This window comes from Dermochelys coriacea, chromosome 6 (assembly GCF_009764565.3).
Source record: "Dermochelys coriacea isolate rDerCor1 chromosome 6, rDerCor1.pri.v4, whole genome shotgun sequence".
Lineage (NCBI taxonomy): Eukaryota > Metazoa > Chordata > Testudines > Dermochelyidae > Dermochelys > Dermochelys coriacea.
Genome location: NC_050073.1, coordinates 16990206 through 17014746, shown reverse-complemented (window position 1 = coordinate 17014746; position 24541 = coordinate 16990206). Strand labels below are relative to the sequence as shown.

Sequence of the window (24541 nt, the reverse complement as noted above, 5' to 3'; positions counted from 1 at the left end):
GTGTTTACAGCAGAACTAGAACTGACATTATTTTTGAGTATCTAATAACGTGCTCAAGAGAACAAATAAAGAGACAATCCCTGACCAGAGGAAAGTACAAGATAAATTCACAGAAGACACAAAGAGTATGTCTACATTGCAATCCAAAGTGAGGTTGCAGCATGGGTAGATATACCAGCGCTCACATGGCTAAAACCAGCAGCGTCGATACAGCAGTGTGGGCTGTACAAGCACACCAGGGACCATGGAGATGGACTCACATTGCTAGACTGTGCTGAAGCAGGCGCATCTACCAGTGCTGCAATCACACCTCAGATTGCAGTATAGACACACTCAAAGTGAGAGGCAAAACAAGTCAAAATTGGGGTAGGGAGAGGACAAGGATTATGACTATATGACTGTGCAGTTATTCAGTAGAACCCTGATCCTGAAAGCTGGTCCATGCAAATGGACGCTTGGGCTCTGCATGGGCATAGAGCTCTCCATGTAGGCAACCAATTGCAAAATCACAATCTTGATGATTCCATTAAGCATTTTGTTCTGTTCTTGAGAACCAGCAACTGCCACTTATCTAGCACTTTGTTGAGCTCTGTTTAGGGAGAGAGAGGCAAGTCAGCTTGGGAAAAATACGAACTGAGCTGACCCTTAGCTCATGCACACCCAATTCAACCAAACCTTCTTTCCAGTTCAGATTACTCACTTCCCTCTGCAGAGCTCCCAGCCCATGCAACTATACGCTAGGCTCAGATATTGAATCCAAGTCTCCCAAAGAGCTCTGGCTGTTGGATAACTGAAATCAGCTTTGCTCTGGATACTGTGGCTGTGTAACTGTGGAAACCAGTCTGTGATCAGTCAGGTTGTAATTTAATCTTTGACCTGTAGTACATTCCAATGAGGACATGAGGTCTCTTATGTGCCAGGGATCCTACAGTGGCACTTCTGCATGGAGACTGCGCTGCCAATAGATCATCGTAGATTGGGTGCAGTCAGCCCCTTTTAAGAGTCTCCTGGCTACAGCACATCAACTGCCTTAAGCCAGTGGTTCTCAATCAGGAGTCCGGGACCCCCTGGGGGGGCAGCGAAGCAGGGCCAGCATTAGACTTGCTGGGGGTCAGGGCAGAAAGCCAAATCCCCACCGCATGGGGCTGAAGCCCAGGTCCCTGAGCCCCGCCACTCGGGGGCTGAAGCCGAAGCCTGAGCAACTTAGCTTCAAGGGGGCCCCTGTGGCATGGGGCCCCAGGCAATTGCCCTGTTTGCGACCCCCTAATGCCGGCCCTGGGTTTTATTTGCAGAAAACCAGCTATTGTGGCACAGGTGGGCCGTGGAGTTTTTATAGCATGTTAGGGGGGCCTTGGAAAGAAAAAAGTTGAGTACCCCTGCTTGAAGCAAAGCACCTCCAGGCAGATGGCATCATTTGTCTAAGCCAGGCAGGTGGGAATGACTGGGCCCATCATGCCCAGTGTTCTGTTACAGCATAGAAACCTTTCTTCAGTTACAAACTGCTTTTGGTATCGAGTGATCGCGGCTGCCAGGCTGTCACTCCTTAAGTTAACTGTTTCATCAGCTGCTTAATCTGCAGCAGGCAAAGTGCTCAGCACTCTCAGAGCTTGGGCTCCATGATAAGACAGCACAGCAACTTCTTGCTGTGAGCTCAGTTACAGGCTGTGAAATCCCCCTTCCATTTTGTAGCATTAGTCTTAGTTCTTCCCTAGGCACAAGTAAATTAGTATGGTGTACAGACAACCAGGAAGGGGTGACTGATGTGAGTCATGCTGCTGAATGTACTACTGGAAGGCACTCACATAATCACAGTATAAGTACTTATACAGACTAGAATATTGCTGGTGTGTAATATCTCTTATGGCCTGATTCAAAGCCCACTGAAGTAAATAGAGAGACTCCCCCCCCTTAGTTTCAGTTATCTTAGGATCAGTCCCTTTTCCCCCTGGGTTCAGTGGATAACCCTTGAATGGGTACAGTATTATTTATTAAGCCTTGAAAACAGTTTAGATCAGTAGGAGGCTGCCGGCTAATGCAACCACAAAGACAGCAATAAGTCTGTTGTGTAAACTACTAATTATTTTAAAGTACTTCCTTCCCAGCCTTTCTCTCGGGATTGCTAAGAATACAATGGATTTCCCTCAATGTCCTTTCATCTAGGTTCAGAACAGAAGCCAGTAAGCAGAGAAGCAGCTTTATTTATTCATGGTGCGCATTAACATTTATTCAGCTGGCCGCCCTGTGTGTTGAATAAGTCAGGAACATGATAGCTACCTGTCGTTCTACCTGCTGTCTGGCTAGCCATGGTACTTTCTATAAATGCGGCCAGAGACCCTTCCAGAACTTGGGGCTGAGCAAAGGAGAGACTGTGTTTTACTTTTTAAGGGTGATGATCCTATATATCCATGATGACCTGAAGGTAAGCTCACTAACAGCTGGGAGCAACCCATTCACCCTCTGTTCATGCAAACTGGGTAAGGGATCGTTCATTTGATTGTGGCCTGGCCATGCTAGTTGACTCTGAAGGAGATGCTGACCATATACTGTTCACACACAAGGCACATACACAGGGCCAGGTTTGCTAGTGTACTCTGGATGCCTGGTGATGCAAAGCATCCAGGTGGTACCAGTGATTCTGCCCATGGTATTCTCTTTTCCTATCCTTCCTGTTAAATGTAAACTTATGTGTAGGAATTCATACTAGGCAGACAGGATGAGCAGGTGGCCAACTTTACAATGCAGGAGAAAATGTAACTTTCAGAATTTCCTCACTTTTGAGCGTTTGATTTTACAACAGAAGCTGGGAATGGGCAACAGGAATGGATCATTTAGTGATTACCTGTTCTATTCATTCCCTCTGAAGTACCTGGCATTGGCCACTGTCAGAAGACAGGATACTGGGCTAGATGGGCCTTTGGTCTGACCCAGTATGGCCATTCTTATGTTTTTACGTTCTAACATTTAATATTGCATTAATCTGGGGGGGGTTGTTTGTTTTTTGCATTATTATTATTATTTTATTATTGTTGTTATTTCGTCAGTGAATGGGGTATGAGGATGGATGTGTGGGAGAAATTCCCCTTAGTGCTAATGGGAATTAGCCTATTTAAATTCCCATCAGATTGAGGGTAACTAAATGCAAAAAAAAAGAGGGTTAATGCAACGTTTGCCTCCTTTGTAAAGTGTTTTGAGATCTACTGATAAACAGTGATTTACAAAGAAGGTCGGTGTCATTATCCCCATTTCACAGGCAGGGAAATTGAGGCACAGTGCAGTAATGTGATTTGTCCAAGATGATCTAGCAGGCTGCTGGCCAAGCCATGAATAGCATCTAGGTCTCCCAAAAAGAAAAGTGAGCTACAGCTCACTTCATCGGATGCGTGAAGCTCACGAAAGCTTATGCTCTAATAAATTTGTTAGTCTCTAAGGTGCCACAAGTACTCCTTTTCTTTTTGCGAATACAGACTGACACGGCTGCTACTATGAAATAGGTCTCCCAAGTTTCAGTTCAGTGCTCTATTTACTGGGGTACTGCACCTCTGATATCCTAAATGATATTTATAAAATGTTGCCTATACAGATCAATAAAGTGGGAGAGACAGATAGGTGTCCAATCACTGAGGGTTTTTCGGCAGAAAAGTAAGCACACAGAAGGCTTACCTCATTCATGTACAAGCAGTATAGTCTAGCATGGGGCTGGGAGAGCAGACCATGGGTTCCTATTCCCAGCTCCTGCCACAGACCTGCTGTGCGATGCCAGTACTTGTCATTTAACCCCTCTGTGCCTCAGTTTCCCCATTTGTGACATGGGAATGGTAAAGAAGCTGGATCTTTTTTCTTTTTGACACTGATAACACATCTCATTCTTGGTTGCCTGTGGACCTGAAAAGGAAAAAAGCACTATTCCTTTGTGCTTCTTTTGACTGAATCATTGAGAACGTTAATTCTCTAAAGCTGTCTGTAGTAATTTTCCACCCTGTGCAGCCATAGCTGATGGTCAGGGCAGATTTTATCAGCCATTGGTTCCTATACTGTTGAATTTGAGATCCATCTGGACTTCCCACTGTACTTGGAAGCTCAGATAGCCACAGTTTCCAGAAACACTTCTTCCATCTGCCGCTAGCCAGGAGGCTGCATCCTGTATTGACCTATATGACCTGGCCACTGTGAATCATGTCTTCCTGACCTCCATGCTAGATTATTGCAACTCACCTGTCCAGAGCCGCAGCTGGGGTAAATTGGTGTAGCTCCATCAGCTTCAATGGCACTACACAGACTTATACTAGCTGAAGAGCCTTAGGACTGAGCATGCCAACTTTTAAAAGGCTTTGTTTGGCTCAGAGCACTGTCAGGAATGATATGGTCTAGTCCAGATCCCTGCCACTTTGTTTTACAATCCCATAAGATTGGACAAGTTAAGCAGAATCAGGACAGTTAGTACTTGGATGGGAAACCACCACAGAAGCCCCAGTACTGGTGATAATAATTGAATGGGTGGCATGCTGCAGTGTGTTAAAAGGGCACAGTGCTGCTGGAGGGGCTGTTTTTGGAAGAGACATAAAACTAAGGCCTTGCTCACTTAAGAATAATGCTTTGTGTTTGTACATATATTCTAACCCATAAGCTCAAAATGGGACAGATTCTCAGCTGATATAAATCTGGAGGGATTCCATTGACTTCAGTGGAGCTTTGATCATTTACATCAACAAATGTATCTGGTATATGTGTGTGTGTGTGTATATATATAAAGGTGCATTTCCAAGGTTCTAAGCACCTAACATTCCCTGTCTGCTTCATGGTCATATAATTGAGGCCACTACAGATTTACTTTATTTACATTTTTAACTGTAATTCTTTACACAATTTTAATTTTTCTCCCCGCTTGTGAGCTTTGCAGAAGTGAACTGTTGGAAGGGATTTGAAGAAGGGAGGCTGGAGGCCTAGCACCCTGGGACTGGTAAATCACTCCATGCAGAGGGATATTTGGAGGAGCCTTGACAAATTACCTAGGGGAGTTTCATGTGCCTCTAGGCATGAGAGATGCCACATACACACCTCTGTGCGATATTGGGCCAGATCCAGAGCTTCTGTAAATCAGCAGAGCTGCCTTGAAGTGATTGATAGTATACCGATTTACACCCACTGAGGAAGTGGCCCACAGCCTAATGCTGCTTGCTTACTATTCACTGGAGCTGTGTGGAAAAGCTCTCAGTGTCAGTGAATTTGTAACAATTGCTTTTGGGGCAGCTTCACCAAAAAGCAAGGCACTTTTCACCTAAGTGTTATGATTGACTTTTGTTTCTGAGAACAAATTTGTTTTACAGAGAGCTTTGGGAGTGTTTGCCAAACCATTGACTACTTATTTTCCATTTCCAGTTTTGGGCAGTAAAGCTATTTTAGAACTGCCACTGTCCCTCTGGAAGAAGAAAAGGAGTACTTGTGGCACCTTAGAGACTAACAAATTTATTAGAGCATAAGCTTTCGTGAGCTACAGCTCACTTCATCGGATGCCCCGATGAAGTGAGCTGTAGCTCACGAAAGCTTATGCTCTAATAAATTTGTTAGTCTCTAAGGTGCCACAAGTACTCCTTTTCTTTTTGCGAATACAGACTAACACGGCTGCTACTCTGAAACCTGTCCCTCTGGAGAGGCACAAAGCCAGTATTTTAACACCCACATGTTGATTACCTAATAACAAGGCTCAGTTCTGTGATGCATTCACAGGGTTGGTGGATATCTGTCTTCAGGGAAGTGGCCTTAGGACATGAGATGTTTAAAATATGTTATTTTCACTTTCAGTTTAATTTTTATTTTGACCAACCTTCAGAGGAGACTAAAATACGATCAATGTATTTACTGAAGGAGGCTTTTGGACTGAAATCTTTGCACCACCAAAACCTGCCCTCCTCTAGCCAAGCCCTGGGTACCTTCAACATACAGGTAAAACCAGAGAATTGCATAGGAGTTACAAAACATAACAGGGCCTGGTTCCCATTTGCACTATGGCCCCCTTATACTGTGTAAAGGCGCCTTAGTGCAAACAAGAATAAGGTCTAACTACTCCAATGCATCAGCACTTCTTTTTCACACTCAAACACATGTTATTTAGTCACCAGACACAAGTGACCAATAGAATAACTGGTGCACGTTCTCCCCAGACAGAAATTAGACCACAAATAGTCAGTGAGTGGTGCAAATAGCACTGAATTATCTCCTCCCTTTACTTGTGTGTATTGGTCTTTGCAGCTAATCTAAATGATTAATGATTACTTTATTCAACACTTTATCCACTAAGCTAAGTACTCAGCCCTTCAGCCAAGGAGGTCACTCACAGTGACACTATCCCAGGCTGAGGTCACTTTACAGTGACAAATCTCTAGGCAACCAGGCTGCAATGGAGGACACCCTAGAGAGACAAATATCCCAGACACCCCACCTGTGACCACGATCGCCTTACAGTTACTATAAGGTGGGTGCATAAATGGTTGAAAAATCATTCCCAGAGAGTAGTTATCAGGGGTTCATAGTCATGCTGGAAGGGCATAACGAGTGGGGTCTCTGAGGGATCGGTTCTGGATCCGGTTCTGTTCAATATCTTCATCAATGATTTAGATAATGGCATAGAGAGTACACTTATAAAGTTTGCAGACGATACCAAGCTGGAAGGGGTTGCAAGTGCTTTGGAGGATAGGATTAAAATTCAAAATGATCTGGACAAATTGGAGAAATGGTCTGAAATAAATAGGATGAAATTCAATAAGGACAAATGTAAAGTACTCCACTTAGAAAGGAACAATCAACTGCACACATACAAAATGGGAAATGACTGCCTAGGAAGGAGTACTGTGGAAAGGGATCTGGGGGTCATAGTGGATCACAAGCTAAATATGAGTCAACCGTGTAACGCCGTTACAAAAAAAGCAAATATCATTCTGGGATGTATTAGCAGGAGTATCGTAAGCAAGACACAAGAAGTAATTCTTCCGCTCTACTCCACGCTGATTAGGCCTCAACTGGAGTATTGTGTCCAGTTCTGGGTGCCATATTTCAGGAAAGATGTGGACAAATTGGAGAAAGTCCAGAGAAGAGCAACAAAAATGATTAAAGGGCTAGAAAACATGACCTATGAGGAAAGATTGAAAAAATTGGGTTTGTTTAGTCTGGAGAAGAGAAGACTAAGAGGAGACGTGATAACAGTTTTCAAGTATATAAAAGGTTATTACAAGGAGGAGGGAGAAAAAATATTCTTCTTAGCCTCTGAGAATAGGACAAGAAGCAATGGTCTTAAATTGCAGCAAGGGAGGTTTAGGTTGGACATTAGAAAAAACTTCCTAACTGTCAGAGTGGTTAAGCACTGGAATAAATTGCCTAGGGAGGTTGTGGAATCTCCATCATTGGAGATTTTAAAGAACGGGTTAGACAAACACCTGTCAGGGATGGTCTAGATAATATTTAGTTCTGCCTTGAGTGTGAGGGACTGGACTAGATGATCTCTTGAGGTCCCTTCCAGTTCTATGATTCTATGATACAGTGAAAATATCTCAGGCAACCAATAGGCAAAGGCAAGTTTGTAATCAAGTCTGAATAACTCATTGAATTGCTGCTGGAATGCTTTGATAGTCTACAAAAACCCAGACGAATTGCCAGCATTCCACAAGGTTGTTTAGTAATTTTGCAGCTGGAAAGCAAAATCAGAAAAGCCCTGTTCTGTTCAGTTCTCACTTTTATATCTGCACCCATCACATTGCACTCACAAAACTAACATTACGTATCTGTGGCCGGATCCTGCTAATGAAGTCAATGAGAATTTTACACACAGAAGGCTTTCCAGACCACAACTAGAGTATACCAAACTAAGGATCTTTTATCTTTCTAGCTGAACTGGGTGGTGGAGAAGACTTCTCTTCTCACTCCCTCCCCTTGCTTGTTCAGGCCATCACTACATAGCGTGGACCAGATCCTCAGCTAGTGTAAATCAGCTGAGATCCATCAGTAATGTTGATGATTATTAATACCTAGCTCTGATACGATGCTTTTATATGTAAATCCATTGACTTCAATGTGGCTACATCAATTTACACCAGCTGAGGATCTGGCCTAGCATGTTCATCTGAAGCTCTTCTTGCCGTCTAGAAAATGATCCCTTGTAAACTCCCTCTTCTTTGAAAGCTTCAGAGGACATTGACTTTTCATGGTATACGGAGTAATTAATGAGTATAATCATTACCCTGCTCACAACAGTCTTTTTTAGCTTCGCACTTTTGAGAATCTGGTTGTCTGGCTAAATCAACCAGAGAACGTTGGATTCCTGTGGACGTGTGTCTGTTTTGCACAGGCTTGTAACACTAGCAAAATTAATACAGGAGTGGCAGGCCCTATCAGGTGGCTGCACTAAGTAATTGCAATGGCATGACCACTAGTGCAGAGAGGACATGTGCCTTTCTGCTACCATGTCATGAAAACCTGCTGTAAGCATGGTGTATAGGAAAACAGATGTTGTTTGCCTGTCTCCTGCAACATAGCACCTCAGCAGGGAGAAAGAAAAGGAGTACTTGTGGCACCTTAGAGACTAACAAATTTATTTGAGCATAAGCTTTCGTGAGCTACAGCTCACTTCATCGGATGCATTAGTAATGCTGTAGCTCATGAAAGCTTATGCTCAAATAAATTTGTTAGTCTCTAAGATGCCACAAGTATTCCTTTTCTTTTTGCGAATACAGACTAACACGGCTGCTACTCTGAAACCTGTCAACAGGGAGAAATATAGGAAACAGTACAGGAACAGACCCGTGGCTTGTCTAGTCCGGCGTCCTGTTTGCAGTAGCCTCTTCTACTGGATGCTTCATTAGAAAGTGAGAAACCCCCTAAAGGTGAATTGTGACGTGTCCATGTCAGTTCATCTCACAACTGCCCCATGCTGTCCTACCATGAGATACGAACAGGAAGCCATGCAATAAAGATGCCTTCAGCTTTCCCCGCTACCAGTTTGAACCTGGCAGTCTTTACTCAGGCAAATCTCAGCAGCAGCCTAGTGTATTTGTGGTGGTGACTTACCGTATAAATCTTTTGCACTCATTCTCAAAGCACCATCTGCTTTGCCCAGACTGCTGCTGCAAAAGGAAAGAAAAGGAGCAAATAAACAACAAATCTCAGAAAGTTTTTTGTTGTGTTTTTTTTTTTTTTTTTTACTGAATTCATTATGTGATTCAGTTGAGCAACACCAATTGATAGTAACCAATTGATCTGGTCTAGTGCTTGAATGGCAAACAGCAGTGGGCTTTTCAAACCAGCTTAATGGCAAAGGGCAATGGCTTTTTCACATCAGCTTGCGTTAGTGTGCAACTGAGGTAGTTATCAGCACCCTGCCTGGTGAGCTGGAGGAGTATCAGTCACTGACACCAATTCTCCTGTGACACCTCCGACTGCAACAAGCTGGGGAGCCTGGCAGGAAGCTGGAATAGTCTGTTGGAGAGCTCTACTTTTGTTGAGGGGAGGGTATCTGACCGACTCCTGTTTGAGGTTTTGCTCACTCCAAGGCGTAGCCCACTGGCTTTCCCTTTAGGCAGGTCAGACCTAGAAAGGGCAGAGGACTCTCTGCCTCAGAAAACAGATGTATGGATCTTCCACCACTGACCACCACTCATTTTTCTTTCTTTGTTCTCCCAGAATCTGCTGGTCCCTTCTAGTCTGCAGGGCCTTGTCACAGGCTGGCTGGCCCTTTAAGGCAAGCCAGTCTCAGCCTTGCCTGTGACCAGACAGCTATCCCCCAGCTGAATGTGATGGAGACTTAATTATAATGCCTGATCCCAGCTGTGAGGGATCAGAGAGAGGACTGCATAAACAGAGCCGTGAACTCAGCTCAGAGAGGAGCCAGGAGAGTCCCTGTTCTCAGAAGAGCCTGGGGAAGTCAGGGAGCAGGTCAGGTTCCTGTGGGGGACCCTGAGGCAGGGCTTGTGAGGAGCAGGGAGATCTCTGAGGGAAGCTGCTGGGGTTCCTGGGAGGGGAGGCAGTGGAGGAGACCTGTGGTGGGGAGAAAGCAGCATAGGAGAAACTCTGCCAGGGCCAGGTGTGGGGGGCAGAGAACTTCAGGGTTGCTTGAGAGGGGCAGAACTATTAGTTTAGGTATTTATTTGGACTTACAGTTGGATTTCTGTTACCCCAGAGGGGGCTGAATTTGAGGGGGTGATGGCCACAGAAAATCTGAACTGCAACAGGCCATTGTGAGGCCAGCACAGGGGGCATAAGCAGCAAAGTAGCCTGCAATGCCATGTCCTGATGCCAGGGGGTGCTAGAGCAATGGGGCCAGTCAGGATAGTGAGCTGTGTCCTAGTTTCCCCCTCCTGGGGCAGGCAGCAGCTCAGAGTTGTGTAGTGCACTGCTACATGCACCCTGCTGTCCAGTGTTGGCTGAAGGTTTCAGGGAGTGATTTTGTAGCTCTAGGCCAAGTATAACTTGAATCTGCCCCATAGAAGCTGTGGGCACCTGAATGAACCCTAGAACTACAGAAACAGGGCAACCAGACATAGGTTTCTTTTTCCCCCTAGAGTGTCGATCAAACCACATGGCTCTTTGTGGCAAAGCCTTGATTCATGGTGGCATGCGTGAGCATGTTTGGTTAGACTGCATTGGGACATGGCAAGGGGAAATCTTCCCTGGCGCCCGCTGAGGAGACCCAAGTAAGTGAGCAGGAGAAAGCAGGGTCTCGCCCTTATGGGAGAACCCGGAGTGGAAGGAAATGTGTTTGTGGTAGCAGGTAGTAATCTATTGCAGTTCTATTGCAGTTCTTGGGGATGAGCCGTTCAGTCAAACTTTGTCATTCAGGTTCTTACTTTGCAGAGCCAGGCTGGCTGCTGGTAGATCCTTTGAGACTCATCTTGCTGTCAAGACATTAAACTGTAACAGAAACAAAGGAGTTGTGATTAGCACATTCTACTTGTTTGACCTGATGAAATATTTGCCTGGTGTGCACCACACTTCATAATCGGACTTCATTCAGCATCCGGGGCTCCAGCTTCTGATTCTGTGTCCACAGGCAATAGCGTGTGCAAGTAATAGTATTTAGATGCACCTAAATGTGCTTCCATGACCTCTCCCTGCCGCACATCTGTTTGTATTGCTATATCTCCCTATATAAAACATCTAATGTGTGCACACACACACAGGCAAAAGTCCTGGATTCAAGTTTCACAGCAGGTTGGGGGCCCCATTCCTAACCTAATTCTTTCAGTTTGTTCTATGTTGTTGTTTTATGACTTGGCGCTGTGCCAGCAGGATCATTAAAGGCTGCTGCAGTGTTAGAGCTGCGTCATTTAGGTGACAGATTAACCCAAGGTTCCCTCTGTTCATCTCTGCCCAGGTAGAAGATAAAGCCTTTTAAAGCCAGTTCCAGTGCCTGAGGCTTTGTGTGTGTGTGAATTGCTGCTGAGCTCAATTGCTGCTTTCTCTTTACAATCCCTACACTGCTGATATCTGATGGATCTCTTTGTGCAGCACTTCAGGATTGCTAGGGAATGGACTGTGCTCTATAAACCCCAGTTGTGTTCTGTTCACTTTAGGGCTGTTTTATGGGCAGTTCATACCTCCCCTTAAACCACTGCACTCTGGTCGCAATCTCTCTGAAGTCCAAAGTGTTGCGTGGGCATAAATGAGAGCAGGATTTGGGAATTGGCAGTTTACCTCCGGGATCCCAGAACAGAGAGCTCTAATTGGGGAGGTGACAGAGCAGTCATCTTGAAAACTGTAGCACTTGTGTTGCTTCATAAACTCTGTCAGAAAGTGTCATGCTGTGAGATCTACCTCCCTTTCTCCTCCCATTATAGGGCTAGGTTCAATCAAACCCCATCAGGTTTCTGAGATAGCAGCCCCTGCATGCTGCCCCATCAGCAAATCCATTATTGTGGAGGAATGACAGAGCTTTATACAAGCTCCCCTAGAGAAGCTGCGTGGAGTCCTACCGAGTCTGTATAAGCCATAAAATGAAGTGATATTGATAACAGTGGAGCACCAGGGGAATAAGCCATTGCACCCAGGAGAACAGCCAAAAAAATGTATCCTGCATAATGGTCTAGCACAGGGGTGGGCAAACATTTTGGCCCGAGGGCCACATCGGGATGCAAAACTGTATGGAGGGTCCAGTAGGGAAGGCTGGACCCCCCAAACAGCCTGGCCCCTGCCCCATATTTGCCCCCTTCCACTTCCTGCCCCCTGACTGTCCCCCTCAGAACCCTGACCCATCCAACCCCCCCTGTTCCTTGTCTCCTGACTGCTCCCTCCTGGGACCCCCCTATCCAACCCCCCCATCCTCTGACAGGCCCCCTGGGACTCCCACGCCTTATCCAACTTCCTCTGTTCCCCAACCCTTGACTGCATCCCAAGACCCTCTGCCCCTAACCACTCCCTGTCCCCTGACTGCCTTCCGGGACCCCCTATCCAACCCCTCCACTGCCGTACAAGTGCGCTGCCGCCACCCCCTTACTATGCTGCTCAGAGCAGCAGGAGCTCGCAGCCCTGCTGCCGACGTGGGAGGGGAAGCAGCCAGGGAGGGGCTGGAAGCGAGCCTCCCAGGCCAGGAGCTCAGGGGCCAGGCAAGACGGTTCCACGGGCCGGATGTGGACCGTAGTTTGCCCACCTCTGGTCTAACAAGAGCTTCAAAGGAAGTCAGAGCCATCTGCCACCTACTAAAACTTGCTGTTTGAAATGCGACACATCATCTACATAGATAGTCCCTCTCCTTTTGCTGCTAGGGTTGCCAACTCTCCAGGATTGACCAGGAGTCTCCAGGAATTAGATTAATCTTTCATTAAAGATTGTCATGTGATGAAACCTCCAGGAATACATCCAACTAAAATTGGCAACCCTAATTTGCTGTAAACTCCATGCACACATGAAGGCTTCATAAAGTCTCATCTGGCCAAGTGTGGGATTCACATGCATGGGCATTGCTGGCATTTCGATGGGAGTGTCGCATGCAAATTCCCTGCATTTACCGAGAGTAGAAAGATGCCACTGACTTTCTTAAAGGTGAGTCATCGTGCTGCGACAGCCACTTCAGTAAGAGAGTCCAGTTACAGTAGAATGAGTGGCACATGCTAAGGGCCTGATCCAGAACTCACTGAAGTCGGTGGAAGGCTGCCCATCAGGAGTCGGGGCCCTATTGTGCTTGCTACTTTATGTACACACACAGAGAGAGAGGTTGAGCTCTGCCTGAAAGAGCTTACGGTCTAACTGTGTGAAGCGAGGCAACAGGTGGATTCAGCAAGCAGACATGGGGTCATGCGGTGACAGTGAGATTACTGACTAGTGTACTAAGCAGCAGTCACAGCATACCACGTACCTAGCCACGCTCAGATATTTGGGGGTGTAACCCACACTAATATGGAGTGGTGCTTTGTCTCCCTCTAGTGGCTAATGAAAGTGCTACCACCTCTCAAACTGCACAAGCTCCTGTAATTCAAGCAGTAGGGGCTCCTGTTTTTTAGGTCCAAGGGTCAATCCCTGCAGATCGACAGAAGGGCTGGTGCTGTATTAGGTTAATACAGATCATAGAGCTACATTCCACCCTGGAATTGACTTCACTAGTTGTTGAATGATTCCCTGTATCTATGTGGGGAGCATAATCAACTGAGCATGAGCTCCCAAAGTATATCTGGGGCCAAAAGTGCTAATGCGATCCTAAAATGCATAAACTGGAGAATCTTAAGTAGGAGCAGAGAGGTTATTTTCCCTCTGTATTTGGCACTGGTGTGAGAGCTGCTAGAATACTATCTCAAAAACATTAAAAAACCAGTCGGAGAACACTTCAATCTCTCTGGTCACTCGATTACAGACCTGAGAGTGGCTATTCTTCAACCAAAAAAACCTTCAAAAACCGACTCCAATGAGAGACTGCTGAATTGGAATTAATTTGCAAACTGGATACAATTAACTTAAGCTTGAATAGAGACTGGGAGTGGATGGGTCATTACACAAAGTAAAACTATTTCCCCATGTTTATTCCCCCCCCCCCACAGTTCCTCAGACATTCTTGTCAACTGCTGGAAATGGCCTACCTTGATTATCACTACAAAAGGTTTCCTCCCCCCCCCCCCCCGCTGGTAATAGCTCATCTTAAGTGAACACTCTCCTTACAGTGTGTATGGTAATACCCATTATTTCATGTTCTCTGTGTATATAAATCTCCCCACTGTATTTTCCACTGAATGCATCCGATGAAGTGAGCTGTAGCTCACAAAAGCTTATGCTCAAATAAAAGTTGTTAGTCTCTAAGGTGCCACAAGTCCTCCTTTTCTTTTTGTGAATACAGACTAACATGGCTGCTACTCTGAAACCTATCTCCAGCTCTGGTACCCACAAATCAAGAAGGATGTTGGATAAATTGGAGACAGTTCAGAAAAGAGCCGCAAGAATGATTAGAGAACATGCCTTACAATGATAGACTCAAGGATTCAATCTATTTAGCTTAACAAAGAAGATGAAGGGGTGGCTTGATTACAGTCTAAGTATCTATATGGGGAACAAAAATTTTTAATAAAGGGCTCTTCAGTCTAGCAGGCAGAGGCGATCCAATGGCTAGAAGTTGAAGCTAGACAAATTCAGACTAGATAAATGATGTAAAATTTTCAACAGTGAGAGTAATTACCTACTGGAACAATTTATTAAGAGTCATGGTGGTTTCTCCATCACTGACAATTATTTAAACCAAGATACACTCTAGGAATCATTTTGGGGAAGGCCTGTGTTATACAGGGGGGCAAACTAGATGATCATAGTGGTCCCTTCTGGCCTTGGAATCTATGAATCTATCTATTATCATCAGTTATATTGTGGTAGCTGCCAATAGCCCCATGCTAGGTAGATTGAGAGAGAGCCCTCGCCCTAATGAGCCTACAGTATCAAAAGAAAACACAACAGGAAACACGCAAAGAGCCCAGGGAGCTAGCAGGCACGTGTTTCAGTACTTCCATCCCTCTCATTTAGTGCAGCATTATTACTATTATTTGTTAGTAGTAGTTAACCCTTGCCTGATTTTTTCCCCCTTCCACCCTGAACTATTTCATTATGATAAAGTCTCATGGGATTATGCCGCTAATACTTCTCACCAATAGGTCTTGTCTATATGTAACTGAGGGTGTGATGTCTAACTGATTTAGTTAAATCTGTGCAAAATCTTTTGTGAACACTCTGAATTTGATTTTAAACCTGGCTTATATCAATTAAACTCAATTCCTTATCGACAGACCTGTAGCGGAAAAGCACTACACAAGAGTTAGAGGATGGTATTATTATTATTATTTATTAATAAGCTAAATTGCAATAAACCAAGTTTAAGCGGGTTTTAAATAGATTAGATTGACAGTTAAACTGTTTCAACTTTGAATATAGTCATGGACCAAAGAAAATGTGTAAGCGCTGAGGCCTGTGATCAACTCCTCCCTCCCGGGTTCTTTCCTCTCTGTGGGGCATCACCAAAGCCTCCAGTAGTGGTGCAACCTCCAGCGCTCACTCTGGGTTCTGCTTGCTTTCACTTTGTTTCTTACTCATGCATTCCTGATGAAAGAATTCCTGAAACTCTCTTTATCTTCCTGATGGGCGCGGTTGTTTGCTTCATATGTCATGGGGCACTAGGAATGTGCATGTTAAAAATAAACAAGAGGCAGATTTAGCAATATGATTTATTAGAACACTGTGTATCAGGATTGCATTGTCTCTGCCACTATTTGCTGCTTTTCTCATCCCCCTCAGTAGGAAATTTGCCTTTGTTTAAATCAGTATTTAAAGTAGCAGTAGATGTGATATATCTGGACTTTAGTAAGGCTTTTGACACATTATATTCTTTAAGCAAACTAGGAAAATGAGGAGGATTAGATGAAATTACTATTAGATGGGAGTACAACTGGTTGCAAAACTGCACTCAAAAAGTAGATAGATTTTCTGAGTTTCAGTCCAGTGCTCTAGCCATTAGAGGCCATACTGCCTGGCATAGTATTGCTATCTAAGGTAGTATCTCTTTAAATAGGAATATCCCTATATAGCTCAGATGGGATGGCCTCCCTAAAATAAGGCTCATCATAAGCAGAGCAAACAGTCAAGTGAAATTGAACTGAATATATAGCCATGTTACTGGAGCATGAGATGAAGCCACTCCAGCCAAACATGCTACAACAGAAATGGGTTGTGGAAAGGAAAGAAAGGAAGTGAATCCATTGGTTAAAAACGGCTACAAAACCTACAGATCTGCTATAGATTGGCCAAAGCTGCAACATTTGAATAAATATCTTAATTTCTGTCCATTATTTGGATTACAGTTGTGTTCAGAGGGACCCACAGAGATTAGGGTCCCTTTGGCCTAGTCTCTGTACACACACAGTCTCCGCCCCAAAGAGTTTACAACCTAAATAGACAAGGCAGATGGGTGTAGTGACTTGTCCCAGATCACCCAGCAGGTCAGCAGCAAAGCTGAGGTCTCCTGGGTCCCAGTTCAGTGCCCTATCCACTAGTCCACACTGCCCTAATGTACAGGGTTGATTGCCACTTGGAGTTTTGCTTCAGTCCTATCTCTAAAATGTAGAGGAACAAAACGTGAGCTAGCTATGGAGTAATGCTGAGAGCTTCACATTGGGGTTTAACCCTTTTGCCGCCAACAGACCATGTCCTTGTCTTCATCAGCCTTGTCATTGGAACGTCTGTCTGTGTGACTGGCATGATGGCGCCTATCTAATGGATCAGCCCTTAGGGTGGATCGTGTTTTCCTAGGTGGAGCTGGCATATCATATTCAGCATGGACTGGGTTAACTGGAGCAAACACAAAAAGGGATTAATTAAGGCAACTGCGCCTATCTGATGCCCTTTTTTGCGTATTTTCTTGCCCAGGAGATGATGCATTTTCTAAAGTCTCACCAAACGGTAGGACTGAAATGTAATAGAATGGGAATGGAATCCTAGTCAGGGAGGAGCTTTAGCACGTTAGCCACGGCCATGTGATCGCTCCAGCTGACATGGAACCTGTGGGTGTCGGCAGGAGCAAAGGGAGCCTGGTATGACATGGGCCAGCTCTCGTGTTGCTGTCAATGCCAGGTTCTGTCCCTCTCTTCCTTCAAAGCAGGTGAAGGAGACAATGGGCACAGGCAGGAGGGAGGTCTGGGCAGGGAAAGCAGGGCTGGCACCTCCCATGGATGCTGTCGGGCATAATTAATGAATGCATAGGAAATGCATCCTGATCCTGAGAGAGAAGACCCTGCACAAGGACCAAATGTTGTTAGTGGAAAGGGGTTGGCAATGATGAGATGTTTATGACAGAAACACTGCCTTTGGGGGCCCACGCAGGAGGCAGATCTGACCTTACTCTGCCTTTGGTGGCCACACTTGTGGTCCCTGCCGACAAAGGGTCACACAAGAATGCTAGATTAGGGAAAGCCTGAGCAAATAACACCAGGCTCCAGTTAGAAACATTAGCTGTTGATCACATGACGTTATCTCTTAAAGTGCACAGGATAACAAAGCTCCATCTGTTCATATTGTTGGACAGTTTTGGAAGTATATGTAGTGCTGGGAAAAGGTGCCTAAGTCTGCCTGTGCCCATGACAACAGGTACAGCGCAGCCAGTAGCTGTACAAGCTGCCCTATGCTGCTCTGCCAGCACACATTTACAACAGCCTGGGCTATCCACCTCCAGAGGTGAGAGTATCTTCCATGGCCTGTTATGTCCCCCTGACCCTCACCCCCTGTTACTGGGCTCCTGGAAAACATTAATGTGTTCATCCTCACAGCACTCCTGGGGGGAAGTATTAGCCTTGTTTTACAGGTGGGGGGTGAGGCATTGAATAACTTACCAAGTCACATAGGGAGTTCATTGCAGAGCCAGGAATTTAACCCAGCTCTCCTGAGCCTCCATCTAATGCCTTTGTGATAGAACCATCCTCCGTTGTTTCCCCATCGTGGCTCTGCTGGGTTTGCCAATGAGGGTGCCCGTTAGGGCCAAATGCAGTGTGGTTTCTGTGTCATTGACACCAATCCACTAGGTACTGGTGTGAGATCACTGGTTTATTTCACACAGGCTGCTTAACAGTTATTTGATGGCAATGAATTTCCACCACTACCAACCTAAACTGAATTTGAACATGTGAACTAGAAGTGAAGGACTCTGTCACCCACCACAAAAAAAAATCCATCTGTCTCTAAACAGAAACAAATTAAGAAAAAAAAAAAAAAAAGGTTCACACTCAAAGGTCTGTCTTGTTTTAGTTGGAAGGGAAGTTAATCCTCTCTGCAACATTAGGGTCAAGTTTTTCAAAAATTGTTTTTCGAAATGTGCCCCCCACATTTTGTTTGTTTCACATGAGCAAATCTGGGAGTTGGTGCTTTTTTTGTCAGCATATTTGTCAGGATATTTAAAAAAAACAAAAAAAAACCTGGTGCTGATGGCTCCTGCTTTCAAATGAGGGAAAGACTGGCCAGCCTGTTTTAAGGATTTGGTGTGCCTCAATTGTGTGCCTTAAAGGGTCCAGATTTTCCCAAAGTGCCATGCCCCCAGCCTGTGAAAATTAGGCCGATGCGAGGAGTCTATAACTGGATACCTGAAGACTGAGGTACTCATAATTGTTAGTTGTTTTTGGAAGATCTTGGTCTATTGCTTGTGTGAGAACACACCTAGGTGAGTGTGAGAGTGTAGGCAGCCTGTGTGTGTGGCACTGGGGCACGCTGTGGTGACTAGAGGAGTGAGTGGGTCCTGCTAGGAATCTGAAACAAACACTCCCTGTTCTCCAAATTAAATATTTCACATATCAGAGATTCTACAGAAGATAAACACCCAGCTAAAAATAATCCAAGCTGGTGGGGAGGTGACCGCAGTCGGTGGCAACCACTGGCTCTGGATTTAGCCAAAGTTAACTGGGCAGATAGTCAGAATGGGACAGGTGTGTCCAAAAGAACCCTAAGGCTGAGGAGGAGACGTCTCTGGGTGTGTAGTTTGAATGCAGGAAGCATTCCTTTCATGCTGACAATCCTCAGAACCCCATCCAGTTACCTCCTGGGGCTGTTCCTTGCAGCTCAGAACCAGGGGCAGGATAGTAGACTGTATTTGGGGGGGAACAGTAGAGGATCAAGACTCTGTGATGGTCCAGGTTTGTCCCATGTTTAAACCTCTTCCCCCTCCTCCAGGGATCAGTCCATCTGCACAGGACTGGAGCAGCTCCTTGTCCCACCCCATCACACTCACTCCCCTGGGCTCTGGTGCCCAGCAGTACTCAGCACTGATACCTCCAACGGGAGCCTCTTCAGCCCTCTCTGTATCATATCTCCCCTGCCCTACGTACCTACCCATGTCATATGTATATTGCAGAGCATCAGATCTTCCCACTGACTGCAGAGTGTGAGTTGGATCAGAAACCAAGGCTGGTTTCCCCTTTACTGCACATGGTGGGGTAAATCAGCAGCCACAAAAATGTCTCTTCCACAGTTAACCCATGTTGTTGTTCTACTATTATGCTACCAGAGCAGAAGAATTCTCCAAAGAACCCAATACTCTCTGTTATCTAAGCTCCTCAGAAACAATAATAAACTCAGGATTTGTACTAAAATAAAAAAAGGTTTCCTGAGAAAAGGCTTAGGTGGGGTGAACTTCCCAGCATTGAAAGTCAACCACCCACATGTTTCTCCTGAGGCTGGGTTTGGCATGGATTGCTCCCTTGTGGGAGGGACTGCAAAGTCACTGCCAGATTGGATTAGAGCTCAGACAGGGACTGCCTCTGTGGCTGCCCTCCTTACTGTGGATCAACAGAAGGGGTTAGAGCAGAGGTGGGTAAACTATGGCCCACAGATCACATCTGGCCCACGGGACCATCCTGCCCGGCCCCTGAGCTCCCAGTCAAGGAAGCTAGTCCACGGCCCCTTCCCCGCTGTCCCCCCTCTCCCGCAGCCTGAGCGTGCCTTGCCGTGTCGCCAGCGCTCTGGCCCACTGCTCTTCCCGGGCAGCTTGGCTGGCTCTGGCATGGTAAGAGGGCAGGGAGCGGGGGATCCCAGGGCGGCAGTCAGGGGACAGGGGGCAGTAGGATGGGTCAGAGGTTCTGGGGGGGATCAGGGGATGGGGAACAGGGCAGATTCGATAGGGTGTGGGAGTCCCAGGGAGCCTGTCAGGGGTGTGGATAGGGGTTGGGGCAGTCAGGCGACAGGGAGCAGGGGGGTTGGATAGAGGGTGGGGTCTCAGGGGGCAATTGGGGCTGGGGTCCCAGGAGGGGGTGGTTGGGGACAAGAAGCAGGGGGGTTGGATGGGTCAGGAATTCTGAGGGGGGCAGTCAGAGGGCAGGAAGTGGGAGGGGGCAGATAGGGGACAGAGGCCAGGCAGTTTGGGGATGTACAGCCTTCCCTACACGGCCCTCCATATACTTTTGCAACCCCGATGTGGCCCTCAGGCCAAAAAGTTTGCCCACCCCTGGGTTAGAGACTAAAGCCTGATCTTGCAAGCTGCATTCAAAACATAAACTGATACCACAAAGCATCACCGCTGAGAACATGCTGGTATTTGCAGAATCTTTATCCGAAATTCACAAACTGCTTGGAAGGAGCTCATGAAACGGGGGCTATTTCCCCTCCCTTGTCAACCTGAAAGCCACACTTAATCTAGATAGATATAACTCAAGAGTCCATTCCTGCAGAGCACTAGAAGCTCTCAATGCCCAGTGGGGTCAATGGGAGTTGAGGGCCCTCAGCAGCTCACAGGACTGGGCCCAATGCTAGTGAAGAGACCCAAATAATAGCATCATGTATACTGCTACCAAAAGAATATTCTTGCCAGAAGATGAATCTGTCCTCAAGAACATGACTGTTCTTAACTGTTTAACTGGGACTTGGTCCTGCTTTGAGCAGGGGGTTGGACTAGATGACCTTCTGGGGTCCCTTCCAACCCTGATATTCTATGATTCTATGATTCTATGACAGAACTGGCTGCATGCAAGTTCCCGTCAGCATCGCTGATCTATAAATATCTGGGGAAAGTGCGGAATCTAAAAGCTCTTGGGAGAAGTTTGGAGGTTGACTTCAGTGTCAGTCTGAAGGGAGAATTGGCAGAGGGCAGACTCTCCAGTCTCTGAGCTGATTCATATCATGTGAATTTACCTTGTGCCTCTGTATTGACAGCCCTGTCAAATCCAACATAAGGAAAAACACAGAGCAGGTTTCAGCTTGTCGTGTCTCTGCTGATCACACGCCTTGCCAAGGATGCCATGCTGCTTATGATCTGTGTTTCTATCATGGTTAAACAGTTGTGGCTCAGAACTAGGCACTTTCTTTCCTGGCTTTTGAAATTCCCTCTTATTCTTACTCTTTTTTTGCTTTCTCTCTCCGTGCACCGGGCAGAAATGCTAAGGGTGAGGAAAACCTGGTAGCCATGCTAGGCCTGACTGTCCATTGCCTGGCACCTTGAGGAGGTGCTTATCCCAGAGCAAAGTGGGTGTGGAGCACAGCCATTCTGATCTGATGGCATTCTACACTCATTGCGCACTGGTGTGACTACACACAGGGCAGGCCAAAGGTGAATCAGGCCCTCTAGTTGCAAAGGCCTGAAAGTGATTTTAAATAACTGGAAGGGAACAACTCCGACTTCATATGGCGTCTGATTTAAACATATCCCTTCCCCCAAGCCCTTGTGATAAGGTCTTGTTTCCTTCCATTCCTAAGTCTTCCTGCCAAGGGAAGCAGTCCACAGACAAAAAGAAAAGGAGTACTTGTGGCACCTTAGAGACTAACAAATTTATTAGAGCATAAGCTTTCGTGAGCTACAGCTCACTTCATCGGATGCATTTGGTGGAAAAAATGCACCAAAATCCAAAAATCCACCAAATGCATCCGATGAAGTGAGCTGTAGCTCACGAAAGCTTATGCTCTAATAAATTTGTTAGTCTCTAAGGTGCCACAAGTACTCCTTTTCTTTTTGCGAATACAGACTAACACGGCTGCTACTCTGAGTCCACAGACAGCAGCAGTCATCCCTGCACTGCATTACTGCCTTCTCTGACTCACTGCTTCTTCCGGGGTCCCTCGGAATGCAGGGTTTGGAGCCTCAGGATCCTGCCTTAATCAGTTCCTGAGGATCTAATAAGGGCTTGATGCAGGAATCTCTGGGTGGTATGGCCTGCCTGTTATGGAGAATGTCTGCTAGAGGAACACAATGATCCCCTCTAAAATCTTGACTGCTTTAACATCTGCTGCTCTATAATGAGAACTAAAGGCTACATTTTCACAGCTTTAGGGTGCCCCCTTGTGAGCCCTGGGGCCTGATTTGAGTCTGAGCCCCTACATTCCAGCTGAAGTCAATGGGAGCTGTGAGTGCTCTGAAAATCAGGCCCTAGGTGCCTTAAGATGGGACCCCAAAATGAAGATGCCCAAAATCAGGGGAGCCTTTTGGGAATGCAGGCACAGGTAAATAAACAGTCATTGTATAGAAAAGCTCATACAATCTTTTAAAAAGACCCAAATCAAAAGTGTCAGAAGGGCGGGTCTGTAATATGAGTCATTGATATGGGAAAAACAGCTCCAGATTCCCCAGGCTCCCTGGGAATGGCTCAGTGCCCGTATTTGCAGAGACTTCTGTGGCTTTTTCCTTTTGCCCAAAGCCTTGAAATGTTGGCTGGTTTTGGTTTTCCACTCTCCCATTCTGCAATCAGTAAAACCTGCCACCTTGCCCTATAATTAGCACAGAGTCCACAACAGATGGGAACAGACCAAGAGACTTTGGAAACATTTCTAATCTCAGCAGCAAGTCTGACTCAGGTGGCTGGGAGAAAGCGAGGGCCTGATTCAAAGCCCATTGAAGTCAGTAGGAATCTTTCCATTGACTTTACTGGTCTTTGGATCCAGACCCCTTAGCGCCAGATAGGGCAGATACTTGCTTAGGAGGTGCATTGGTGATTTCAGAGTGAAATGTCTCAGATCCGAATAGCACAAATGGGAATATTTCTCCCTCCTCCATTCCTGACTCAGGACCATGAATCGAGTACAGTTAGCGTATAATGCCAGGTTGGAAAGAGAGAACTAGGGGCTGGCTCATAGGAGAAGTCAGAGGGAGTGGAAGTAGTCTCAATTGGAGCAGCATCTGACCTGAAGTCTCAAGAGGAAAAGAATCCTATACTCCCCACCCTTTTTTTTTTTCTGGTGTACCTTGTGATTACATTATAAATCAGAGACTGGGCCAATCAAAATAGGGAATTATATTGCATGGGAAGCTTGGCCAATCAAAATAGGGAATGGCTGTGTGTGTGAGACTCGTATTCTAATGAGTAGAGCACTGTCTACCTCCTGAGTAGCAAGAAAAACTCCAGAGGAACATAATGTTCTACTCCAGCCAAACTCCTAACATGGCACTGAATGAGGGGCTCTGTGTCCATGCAAAGTGTGGAGGATGTCTGTATGAATGGCAGCGTGTCCATTTCTCCTGGCTGAGTGCTCGCATTTGAAGAGCTTTTCCTCACACGCACACCTCCCCCAGGAGCCAGAACTGCATCACATTTTGCCTTCTCCAAGCTAGGAAGCACTTGACTTCTGAAGCAGCGGAGAGCTATGACAGGCAGTGGCATGTATGTGCTGGTGTGGTCTAGTGGCTGGAGTGGAAGACGGAATGTCGGGACTCCCAGCTCGGTCACTGACTCGCTGTATAACTTTGGGTAAGTTGCTTGAAGGCTCTATACCTCCATTTTAAGAAAAGGGTATAATATACTGATCTACCTAATAGTGGGGGCTGTGAGCCTTTGTAAAGGAATGTTCAAGAGCTCTGAGATCCTCACTTGAAAAGGGGTGGAATATACCCACGATGCGTTGTTATTTAATGCCCTAAACTACACTATTTAAGCACATCAGTCAGAAAATGCAAAACCTTGCTTCCTCCAGCAGCTTTACTCTCAGGCAGGCTACACATCAGTGAGAATACTTGTCATTTAAAAGCCCACACTCATTGCACAGTGATATGACAGATCAGTTCTTTTCTTATCATTAGAGTAGTAACTCTTACCGCAGCTACAACATATAGTAGCCAGGTCAGTGATTGGCTTCTTAGTGACAGTTATTTTAAGCTAATCATTTACCTGCATAAATATTTAATTAAAACCACTATTTAACACACACGTGCTGGGTGGCCAAGTTAACATGTTAACACAATACAATAATCTCTAGCTTGCCCTCAAGAGAGATTCCCTTGTGTATAAGATACCTCTGGCCCTCAACACCAATTTGTTATCTGATTTCATAAGTGACCCATAAAGCTGCTCTTAATAGAGCTGGTAGGCAAATGCATTGCAACATTCTGCTTCCCAGCAAAGGCCCTGTCTACACTAGGACCACAGTAGCACTGACCGCTGTACTTCATTGTGGTCACTAGCATTATTATGGTACCAGTCTGGACAAGGCCAAAATGCTTCAAGAAAGAAGACCTGCCATAATGGCTTCACACCACCCAGCAGGAAATGCGGAGGTGTGTCCCTCTTTAAGAGCTTTTCTCAGCCTCTGCAGCTCTCTCCCTCCCCCCACATGAGATGATTTATTGATGGGTTGAGGTCAG

General features: G+C 45.9%; 1 protein-coding gene across 4 annotated transcripts in view; it reads right to left on the bottom strand.

The window, feature by feature from the left end:
- EPS8L2 (EPS8 like 2) overlaps positions 1-24541 on the bottom strand; it is a 114081-nt gene that overhangs the window by 71695 nt on the left and 17845 nt on the right. For 2 of the 4 annotated variants that reach the window (XM_038407470.2, XM_038407471.2), the window contains exons 2-3: positions 10830-10893; positions 9055-9107 (exon numbers count right to left, since the gene is read on the bottom strand). In XM_038407470.2, the coding sequence (XP_038263398.1) occupies positions 9055-9107; positions 10830-10873 (97 nt within the window). In that variant the 5' untranslated portion in view covers positions 10874-10893. Of the gene's footprint in view, positions 1-9054; positions 9111-10829; positions 10894-24541 lie in introns of all 4 variants that reach the window. The other 2 variants (XM_038407468.2, XM_038407467.2) reach the window with 1 other exon arrangement.